Consider the following 11,744-nt stretch of genomic DNA (forward strand, 5'->3'; position numbering starts at 1 on the left):
CTATGGAGCATCAGTGGTGTTGACTTTGGTGGCGACGTACCACCCAGACCTGGACTTGGCCACCATCTACAGCGGGTATGCCGATGGCTTGAGCATGAAGGACATCCAATCGCTCGGGGAGAGCTTGCTGCTGCACGCAAGGTTGGTGGCAGAGCAAGTCTCCACGTAGTGGGTGATGCATGCCCGCCGTGCAGACCTGGCCGATGGCGCGCATCAAGAGGACATCGCCCATCCTGCAGATGGAGTGGAGCCCGGGTTGGAGATGAACATTGCCCCACTTCCGATAGAGCGGAGTGTCGTCCCGCCGGAGAGTGAGCAGTCCGTGTCCTTGCCGGTCGCACCGACAGCCAATGTCGCCGGGGAGCCACAATGGAATTTTCTAGAGTAGAAGTAGTGTAGCAGATGTAAAAAGTTAAGTTCGTGGGGGAGCCCCCGTGCAAACATTTTTTGTGTACTTAATGAATCAGTTTCGTTTTTTGTGATGGAATCACTCCATTCGGGGAAGCTTGTCCCATTCGTTCCTTGTTTTACCTTAGCATAATTTTGTTTTTTATTCTTTCTTTTACGCACTTGCCCGTTCATCCCGTAGGCTGCAACCTTAGGAGCCTAGGCGTGGACTACGAGGCTCAGCTGCTCGTAACCATAGGCAGTGGCGATCAGTCAGAATATTTGAAGCAAAGCTACGTAAGGTAAATTAAAGGAACGAAGTACCCTTTCGTTCGGGTAGGAAGGAGTTTTACCATATGATAATAAAAAAGAGAGGTGGTAGTGCACCCTCGTGGGGCCCCCCGAGCGACCCGAGCCGAAAGTGTTCGGGTCAGGGCTCTTTTATAGGAGCAAACGTTAAGTAAACAATGGTAAGACTAAATTTTAGGGGAAGAAATGACATAGTTGTTCCAAGTGTTGGTGAGAACGTTGTTGTTGTCTTCCTTCAGTCGGTAGGCATCTGGTCGGATCACCTCGACCTTCAGTCGTCCAGATCCTTGCCCGCTGCACCCCCTTTCCTGGCCGCTGCTTCTTCGCCTGTTTCTTCCTTTGGCCCGCTGGCCTGTCGTAGAAGGCGCTTGAGGAGCTTGCAGTCCTTATAGAGGTGTTTGACGGGGTAGGTGTGGTTGGTGCACGGGCTCTCCATGAGCTCGTTGAAGTGGTCCAGAAGACCCTACTGGGGCTGCTTGCCTGTGAGATCAGTCGTGGCGACCAACATGGAGTTGGTCGGTCGGCGGTGATCTTTTCTGTTCTTTTTGCCCCTCTACGTGGAGGGGCCCTCGTCCTGATCGTCGTGCTTGGCCTTGCCTTTACCTCGGCCTCCGTTGAAGCGTTGCGGGAGCGGCGCTCTCTAGATGCATCGGGCAAAGGCCCATGGTCCCGGACTATCCGGGCTGGGACTTCGGTCGTCCGGCCAGCGACCGCGCCTGGGGTGTGTTTCACCACTCCTCGCGATGGTCCGGTCAGGGTCTATGTCGCCTGCCATTATACCGCTCGATGGATGCCATCATCCTGTTGGGACTGACGCCGGTCGCTGATGATGCTACAAGCGTCTTGGTTCGTCCCGAGCCACTCGTGTATAGGCGGTCGGTGTGGAGCGGGCGCCAGGTCAGACTGAGACGCAAATGCAGCCTCCTGTGCCACGCTCGGAGGCTGTAGCGGTGAGTGGGTGGAGTGATTCATCTGGTGTGTCCCCACTCCCCTAGTGGGGAGAGAAGCCGCGGGTCAGTGTCATGATGCGGAGCTCTCTGCCTGTTGAATGACGACGGTCTCCACCAGTGCCCGGAGGTTCCGGTGGATCGCTAGTTCCTGGGCGTCATTCGGCTCGGGAAGGCCGCGTAGAAGCATTGCCGCAGCGGCGATGTTCTGATCGGCTAGAGCGAACTGTGGGGGATCGTTCCCCCTATCCATGGTGTTGCGCTATACCCGACGGGCATGACCCCGGGCACCGCTCACCGGTTTATGCGCACGGGGCGCAGTGTGGTGCGCCGAGCACGCTGGCGCAAGCGGTGGTTGGTTCAGCTGCTGTTGTCGTAGCTCCTCGCCATGCTCCCATGTGAGCGCGGGGGTCTCCGCACGAGGGTCCGGAGGGTTGTGAGTCTGCAAGGACTCCGCTACCACCGGTGGCTGTCCCAGAGCGTCCGCCATAGCGCACTCCCAGGATGAACGGTGGCTAGACGCCACATCACAGATGCTGGAGCCATCACTCTCAACATCGTCATCCATGAGGTCGAGGAAACAGGTGGGAGCATAGCTCACCATCCCCACGAATTCGAACATGAGACGGGGCGGCGCCGGCATCCTTTGGAACCCCTGGACGTATGCATCTGTGGGGTATGTGAGGCCATAGGGGAACCGATCACATGGAGATCACGACAGGGACAACGGGGTTCCTTCGGATAATCGGCGGAAGATAGAGAATAGCAAGAAAATAACAACATGTACATTACTTACAGTGGGGTTTGAGCAGAGAGTTTGCTCGGAATGAATCGCAAGCGCCTCATCATTGAAGTCGTCATGCTTCCCGGAGCTGATGGAGGGCGCCCCTTCGACGGGCATCGGAACGAGTGCCTGCTTGTGGAGGTGTAGTATGTCGAGTCGGTTGGCGACGAAGTCTAGGCTTCCAAAGAGGAAGGCCTGGAATGGCTCGAAGACGGGTGGAACCCGCATCCCAACAGGTGGGAGTGCGGGAAACTCCAGTGAGCTGAAGCGAGTCGTATCGCTTGAGCCCGTCATGGTGAAGGTGGCGGAAAAGTGGGCCATCCGATGACCAAAAGTGTTGAACGTACAGTGTCTTCCCCACGGATGGCGCCAACTACCGGTGCAGAAAGTGACCAACATGTAAATATTTATAGTTTTATCATATGTTGTGATCGGAGGTGGCCTAGCACTCAATGACATAGGGTTTATACTGGTTCAGGCAACGTGCCCTACGTCCAGTTTGAGTCGGTCGGTGACTTTATTCCTGAGCCCAGGTGCTCAAAGTTTGTAGTGGGGTTACAAACAAGAAGGAGAAAGATGGGGGGTATAAGAGGTCCGGTCGGACTCTGGTCAAAGGGATCGAGAGCGACGGGAGCTCCGTTATGTGCTAAGTGTTCGAGCATGTGCTCGTGGTTTGAACCTGGTGGTTCTGCTGTTGTGTACTAGTGAACTTGATCGATCTAAATGAACTTATCTGTTGGAAGAGAGTGCATCCCCTTTTATGGATGAAGGGGATGGCCTTACAAGTAAGAGGGAGGGAGTATGTTCGCTGCTAAGTCTTGCTGCCCACGCCGGCGGGTACAAGATGATGGTAGGCGCCCACAATACCGTTGAATGTCAGATGCAAGTGGGAGGTTGTGTCGTCTTCTTCAGGTATGGCAGATGTCGGTACCTGCTATACTGTTGATGTCGAGAGGCATGCAGGGGGTTTTACCATGTTCGTCTGGTACGGTAAATGCCGGCGCCCATAACACTATCAATGCCTTAGAGGCACGTGGGGGGAGCCTTACCGTATTTGTCTGGTATGGGAGTTGATGGCGCCCACAACACTATAGGGAAAATATCAGCGCCTACAACACTGCTTGCGTTCTGTCATGCCAGGGAGGTCGTAGGGTACTGTCCTGCAGGTGTACAGGGTATGGTCCTTGGTATTGCGGTTGACTTGAGTGTGCTGCCTTACTTTCTCCGTCTGTTTCGTAGTCCTTACCGAGCGGGCATCCCCGGTCGGTTGGTCCTAGTCGGCTCTGATTGTGCCAGTCGGAGAGGAGCCATAGGCAGGGGTCCGATGCATTCCCGGTCGAAGAAACGGGCCAAAGTCGGAAGTGGCGTTTTGGCCAGGCCTTCCGGTCGGAGAGATCGTCCGGAGGCGGGCTGGAGACCGAAGAGAGTGCTCCAGTCGGAGAGGTGGGTTGGAGTCGGAAGCGGGTGCCATTCCTCCTCGGCCAGGCCTTCTGGTCGGAGATTGGATTGTCCTTCTGGCCTGCCATCTAGGTTTTTGGGCTGGCCCACGAGTTGCGCGTTGCTTGCAACGTTATCTGTTGGGCCGAGCCTTTGTTGGGAAGCCGGTCCACCAGGGACCCCGGGTTTATGAACCCGACACTTATTATCCTGAGCACATACTTGTTTATGGGAGCAGGGAAGGCTCACTGCTCTCTTGTCATGGGTTCTGGCTCTTTCCAGACCGACTGATTGGAGGTGGGGATGGTGGAGGTCTAAGCACCGCACTGAGTCCGGGACTCATGTGTAGGGGCTTGGAGTCCAAGTTTGGACGGGGACCTGGACCCCTTGACAGGAGAGTGGTGGGTTAGTCCTGCTTGTGCCTGGGGTACAAGCGGGGCATGTGTTTTGAGGTACCCAGCTGGGCACATTGATTCGCGAATCGTCGGGTAATCCGGTATGACTTGTCTACAGTCTAGCACTATAGTAAGAACTGAAAGATGAAAGATGGTGAAATGGATCTGTTTGCTCAACTCTTGCTTGAAAGTAGAACAAGTGCTTACATAGAATGGTTAGATAATGAACTAATCATGACTGCTAATAAGAAACATACATAAGGACTCACTACTAGTAATGTTTTTTGCGAAAAGAAAACCCAGCAACCCATAAAACTTATCATATCCTTTGGAGTCGGTAAGTTATTCCCACTAGTTGGGTAAGTCTTGCAAGTACATTGTGTACTCAGGGGTTATTTACCCTGTTGCAGGTGCAGCTTGAAGAGTAGCTGTTGTGTGGAGGATTCTTCTGGTGGGCACAGATGGATCCTTGTATTCTACCGTTAGATGTTTATTGTAATTCCGCTGTTTAAATTCCGCACTCTGAACTTAGTACTGTAATAATGTATTTCTAAGAACTCTGGTCGTATAAAATGAACTAAGTATTGTAAACTCGTTATCATTATTGGATCCTGGAGGAAAACGTGGATTATTCGAGTTCTCTCTTGGGGTGTGCTCGACGGAATCCACCCGATGTGGCTTGCTTTCGAGGTGTTTAGTGTCTGGTGGAAGACGAGCGCCTCCGAAGGTATGTTATTTCGGGCGATTCTGCCACAGATGCCGGTGTGGGCAGCTTTGAAGACGACATCGCCCGTCGAGTTCTCCATTTGTGTCGGCAGCTTCGAGGACATAGGGGATTTAGGGTTGTCGATGTCAGGTGGCAGTAGTGATATATGTGCAGGCAGCACAAAGGGGGTTTGAGGATGGAGGTTAAGACAAGGTGGATTGCGAGGAAGGGTGATATATATGGTAGTTAGTTTTACTTAGTCATGTGGACCGCGAGGAAGGATGATATGGTAGGTTTGTTTTACTTAATCACTAGTTTTATCGTAGGAAGATAAAATTGTTTCCTTTTGTGGACATAGGGTAGTTTTTTATATGTATTACTGGACTTCATATAGAGAGATACTATTTGTGTAGAAATTAAGCAGCGGTCCCAAGTCAAGTTACGTTTTTCAACGACATCTCTACGTGGTACGTGCAGTCCGCAGCGCTGTTGGAAATTAGTTGCTTGCTAGTACCGCGCAACAACCCCTCGCAGTCGCAGTCGCAGTCGCAGCTATAGATGAACAGTGAAGTGACAAACTGGCACGCGTGTATGCATATTACTGGGTACTCCTGTAGTAGTCCTGTAGTAGCACCCACGGGACGGGAGTAAACCACCATTGCTGCTCTGCTATAAATACAGGCTAAGGGGATGGAACCAATTTGAGGATTGAGAAGCTGAGTACAAGTGCCCGATCCGATCCATGGCTAGCTCCTTTCTGTCACTTGAGAGAGATGTAGATAACTAACAGAGCGATAGATAGATAGATAGATGGTGGGTGTGCATGGTGGAGAAGCAGGGCACGTGCATTACCATCCAATGCCGCCAAGCTCCTCCTCCTCTGAGCTAGCTCGCTCCATCAGCTCGCCAACCATGGCTGCATGCATGGGTTGGTGGGTGGATGGATGGTTCTTCATGTGCCCATCTTCTCCACCGAGCACAAACTGTCTCAATCGGCGGCGTGCCTTACATACCTTATCATCATCAGGAGTTCAGGACATCAGGTGTGGTGCGTGCCTACTGCCTAATTAATCCTCACCGCCGGCGTCTCGTCGCTGCCGATCGATCGAGCTAGTTGAGTTCCTCTTCATCCTAATCCTAATAGCTAGCTCTCATCCCTAATTAGCCAGCGGTTCTCGCTTCGCAAGCTAAACATATATACCGATTGACGATGCTATCTATCTCGTATATATATGTATCTTGCATCTCTGACTTCCTCTTCGTTCGTTCGTTCATAGCTTAACTTGTGTACTGGATTTGGTCTACGTACGTACAGCAAGTTATTAGCAACTCCGATCCAACTGACAAGTATCATGGCGTCTTTTTCACACCTGAATATGCTATGCTGATACTTGGTAATAAGCTAGAAAGCACTGTTGGTTCTACTGTATGGCGGATTTGTCGGTTGGCATGACATGCTAGGCCGGTCCAGTCCCGTCCGTCTCACATTATCTTCAAATTAAGGAGGTTGGAGGGGAGAGTTGCTTGAGATGGGAATAATGGCACCCTGCAGCACTCCGATCCGGTTCGTCTGTCTATCGTCGCCCGGATGTCGGCATCAACCATCATCAGCTGACACAAGTGCGCATACACACCATATATATATATCCTATGTGTTTCTGCCGTACAAACAACAATAGCAGTGAAAGGAATGATCACACATCACGTACACGGTGCGCTGTCTCTATCCCGAATTCGATTCCTGAAAATAACATCCCACAAAACAGCAACTAGGGGTGTGTTTAGTTCCACCAAATTCCCAACTTTGACACTATATAAAAAAAAGATTCCCTGTCACATCAAACTTGCGGTACATATATGGAGTACTAAATGTTGACGAAATCAAAAACTAATTGTACAGTTTGGTTGTACTTTGCGAGACGAACGTTTTGAGCCTAATTAGTCAACGATTGAACAATTATTACCAAATAAAAACAAAACGCAACTGTAGTAGCTACAGTGAATCTGCCGCCGCAGAATCGGGCCAACTAAATGAGGGCTAGATGTTACTTACATACTCCAGTGCACTGCTAGTTTTCCTTTAGCTACAGCCGTCACCTCTGCTAGTACTGCGGGCCTGTTTGGTTTCTGCAGGATCTCCTATAAAATTTCTGTCACATCAAATGTTTAGACATATGCATGGAGTATTAAATATAGACTAATTATGAAACTAATTACACAATTTGTGACTAATTTGCGAGACGAATCTTTTAAGCCTAACTAGTCCATGATTTGACAATGTGGTGCTACAGTAAACATGTGCTAATGACAGATTAATTAGACTTAAAAATCATCTCACAAATTAGCCTTCATCTATGTAATTGATTTTGTAATTAATATATATTTAATGCTCTTTATTAGTATCTAAATATTTGATGTGACATAAATTTTAGGAGCGACCAAAGAACCAAACACCTCTTGCATCAGCTGTGCAGGGCCAATAACGAAGGCAAAAGCTGAGACGCAATGCCGCTCGGCGGTACATTTCGTTCCCTCGCACCGACCTAGATGTATGTGTGGTGGTACACCGAGTGTCACGCATGATCCACGTGAGTCTCATGTCATGCTGATCAAACGGAGGATTCTAGGCAACGCGAAAGGCTTATGCCGTCACTTCGTGGTCGAGGCTTTTAGGCTGTTCGCTCGTTGGTTTCAGCCAGCCCAAACCAATCAGTCAATAGTGTTTTTCTTTCACAATAAACCAGCACCAGCCAGCCTAAATCAGCCCAGAAATCAACCAACGAACAGGCCGTTTGGCGGTTGGTTCCGGTTGCTTTTGTGATGCTTGTTTATTTTGATAATGTCATTGCTGTCTACATGAGGACTAACTCATCGCACTGCACGAAGCATATCGAAAGACATTCATTTTTTTCGTAAGAAGATGGCTCTACCTTAGATGTGGATGTTCCAAGTTCTGTCATTTCACTAGTTTGTGAACATCATGACAAAACTTGCTTGCGCAGTTGTTCACTGACTTCACGTCTAGTCTTAACGTTCGAAACTATCCCGCTGCGAGTGCAATCAGGTACTAGAGTTTGTATATAGCCGTTCCCAGACGCAAAGGCTACTTGGCTCTCGGCAAAGCCTTTACCGAGTGCAGCACTCGATAAAGAACCTCCGGTAAAAAATCCGTCGGTAAAGAATTCTTTGCCGAGTGCCTTTTATCGGACACTCGGCAAAGTCTTTGCCGAGTGCGATCTCAGCACTCGGCAAAGAAAAGTGACCGTCACGGCACCGGTTTCGTTAGCACATGCTTTGCCGAGTGCCATGTCAGAGGCGCTCGGCAAAGAATTTTTTAAATTTTTTTTCAAAATTTCTTTGCCGAGCGCCCTGCCGGGGAGGCACTCGGCAAATATTTTTTTTATAATTTCTTTGCCGAGTGCCCTACCAGGTCGGCACTCGGCAAAGATTTTTTTATTTTTTTCGTAATTTCTTTGCCGAGTGCCCTGTCAGGGCGGCACTCGGCAACGATTTTTTTTAAAAAAATCTTTGCCGAGTGTCCTGGCCCTGGCACTCGGCAAAGAGGCTAATTTTTTTTTGATTCTATATTCACAAACACAACATATAAGAGATATATATAACATATGTGACATCACAAACACAATATAGCACATATATATCACATCCATCTCATCACAAAGGCAATACCACATATATATCACATGTCGATCACACAATATCTCACATACACGACATCACAAGCATAATAGGTCCAATATCCATCAAAACAAGTCGATAGTCGATCATAGTGCATCACATGTCCATCAAGCGGTGAAAAAGAGATACAAACTACAGGTGGGGAGGAAACTGAGTGCCTGGTGAAGGAAAAGTGTCGTCGCCTGCTTGCGTCTGAGATGGGTCATTCGAACCCGCCGACGGAGGCTACATAAAAGACAAGAGATTGCATCTGTTAGAGTGGTCATCTAATGAAAGCACTAGTCGAAGCAATTTGGTTTCATACTCACAGGACTAGCTATAACTGGCGGCAGCGGTGGAGCGAACTGCGGCACAGCTACACCGTGCATTTGCCCAAAGTTCTGCAGGAACGTTGTAATCTCCGCTAGTTGCTTGGCCTGCCTTTCCCGCTCGGCCTGTCTTTCCCGCTTGGCCTGCTCGGTCCTCGCCGCCAGGTCCCGCAGCTCCTGAGCCATCCTCGTTCTCGGCCTGCAACATTTCAATCGAATGTTTCAGTAATGCAAAGGTAACTAAGTTATTTAAAGATCAATGTACGAAGAGTTAAACGGGACTAACCTAGAGTGCGTCGACCCGCTGCTGTGAAGGGGACGGCCGTTGGCATATGGCCGGGCCTCCGCTCGGGGTCTGTGCTCGGATCTGGGAGAGGGAGGCAATCTCGCTGGGCTCGAGGGTGCCATCGCCAATCCAGTACTGCCCATGCTTTTTGCCTTGTCCGAGCCTCATGACCATCGTCCCATCGATGTCATCGGTGCTTGGATCCTAGTCTGGCCCATGGACTGACCTTGCCTCCGATGCGTACGAACTGATGCGGGTGTGGACGCTCGGGTTGTTGTAGGACTCGGGCGGGTCATCCGGGGTGAAGGTGACAGCGGACGTCGCCTTACCCTTGCGGGCCAGACCATATGCTATGAAATTGGAGATGGACTGGCCACCATGTGACGCCGACTGTGAGGAAGACAGCAAGATGATTAGAAGAAACATGCAGAATGGAGCGTCAGAATACTAAAAATTCACGTACCCATGCTTGCTTGTACGCGCCGAGGCTGCGGCTGCCTTGATGGTGTGTGGGGCCTGTCGCTGCCATACGCCGCTCCCGCCCCGCCTCGTGGTCCTAGATATAACCCTCCATGAACCACCTATCCCAGACAGAATTTCGACAGCACCTCCCCGCTGTTCTCCCGATACACGTCCTGCAAGGGAGAGTGTGTATCCGGAGAACAACAGGGGGTGATGCCGAAACACCATCTCGGACCGGAGCGGACCATGGAAACTAACCCATCTATGCATCCACGGGTTGTCCAAAAAACGTGGACAATCCGAAACAGATACGGTCGTAGATATGCAAAGATCTGCATACCTCCAAAGATATCTCTTTCGAATGGGAGACGCCTAACTAGGCTACACCGATCTACGATGACAGACAAGCAGAAAAAGAGGTGATTTATACCTAGGGTGTCGGTGAAGTCAGGCTAGCGGGGCAGTGGCGAGTCGACGCAGTGGCGAGGCGACGCAGTGCAGGCAGACCCACGACGCCGACGAAGACGATCGGGGACCTCTGGGTCACCTCCGACAGGTCCTGCTCTGCAAAAGAAGAAACACGACACTATAAGTTCAAAATTTCGGCAGCACCTCCCTTGCACGAGGAGGTTTCCAAAACCTACAAAAAAACAACGGCACGAAGGCCGACATTACAATGGCACGAAGGCCGACAAGCGGAGAAAGGGTGGATATACCTTGCCCACGCTCGTAGGCGGTTCGGTGACGGTAGGGGCGTCGGTGGGACGGGCACGCAGAGAAGACGGCCGAGGCACCTCCTCCTCCCCTCCACCTCGGCTTCCTCCCCCTCTCCCCCTCTCCCCTTCACCTCCTCCTTCCTCTCCAACCCTCCTTCCTTTTTTCTCTCTTTTTTCCTTCTCCTTCTTCTTCTTTTCCTTCTCTTCTTTCTCCTCTTTTTTCTTCCTTCTTCTTCCTTCTTCTCCTCCCTTCTTCTTACTGCTGCTTCCTCCTCCTTCTTCCAAGCCGGCGGCAAGACCAGGGGAGCATGGGGGCGCGCGGGGCCGGCGTGTGCAGGGAGGAACGGTCGCGCGCGTCGACAGTGGCAGCACGCATGGACAGCGACGGCGGGCAGCGCGGACGGCGGCGGCGCGTTGCCTAGAGCCGCGCGTCGGGCGGCGCGGCCGGGCCGTGGGGGGTTGCTACGGGAGCGGGGGATGCAGGGCCAGGGGGCGCGCAGTGGCGGGGGCTCACCGCGGTGGGCGCGCCGGTGCGACGGAGCGGGGGTGGCGGTGGCGCGCGTGTGTGCGAGCTTCGCGTTGCGGCGGCGGCTGGTGGGCAGGGGAATGCGCGGCGGATCGGGGGTGGCGACGGTGCTCGCGTGTGCGAGCTGCGCGGGCGGGCAGCGCTGCCGGGCGGCGCTGGCGTGGGTGGGCGAGGGCGGCGTGCGTGGGCGGGCGGGCGGCGCTGGCGGGCTGGGGATGCGCGGTGGAGCGGCGTCGGCGCTGTGGCAGCGGCGGGTGTCGGGACCGAGCGGGCGGGCGGGCGCAAGGGAGAAGATAGGGTTCTGGGGTGGGGGGGTTTTGGGCCGATGGCCCATTTTCTATTGGGCCTTTGCCGAGTGCTCCCGAAAGGGGCACTCGACAAAGAATTTTTTTTATTCTTTTTTTAATTCTTTGTCGAGTGCCACGTGCCCTGGCACTCGGCAAAGGCTTCTTTGCCGAGTGCCAAGGGTGGCACTCGGCAAACTAATTTTTTTTGTTTTTTTGGCCCCATATTTTTGTGGGACCTTGCTATAGTAATTACATCTCCATTTCAAAATTTGGGACAATTTTGAGTTTTTTACTATATTTCATTAATTATTTTTTTTCGTTGAATTTTTTCGAATATTTCAAATTTGAACTGCAGGTACATGGAATAATCGATTTTGGTCATTCAAAAAATGATATTCATGATATTTAGCGTATGTTGAGGCCGTATCCAGGAACTCACATGAAATTACGAGCATCTTGTTGTCGTAACATGATGAGGTACTTGCGGGGAAAGTGTAT

The 11,744-nt window shown here is 51.5% G+C and overlaps 1 protein-coding gene across 1 annotated transcript; it reads right to left on the reverse strand.

Annotated features, from left to right (window-relative positions):
* Nucleotides 1–8,939: 8,939 nt before the first annotated feature.
* Nucleotides 8,940–11,293, reverse strand: LOC136515647 (uncharacterized). Its single transcript, XM_066509178.1, has 3 exons — nt 10,694–11,293; nt 9,482–9,645; nt 8,940–9,168 (listed from the first exon to the last, which is right to left on the reverse strand). The coding sequence occupies exons 1-3, from the start codon at nt 11,291–11,293 to the stop codon at nt 8,940–8,942; spliced, it is 993 nt and encodes a 330-aa protein (XP_066365275.1).
* Nucleotides 11,294–11,744: the final 451 nt, after the last annotated feature.

This window comes from Miscanthus floridulus, chromosome 17 (assembly GCF_019320115.1).
Source record: "Miscanthus floridulus cultivar M001 chromosome 17, ASM1932011v1, whole genome shotgun sequence".
Classification (NCBI taxonomy): Eukaryota; Viridiplantae; Streptophyta; class Magnoliopsida; order Poales; family Poaceae; genus Miscanthus; species Miscanthus floridulus.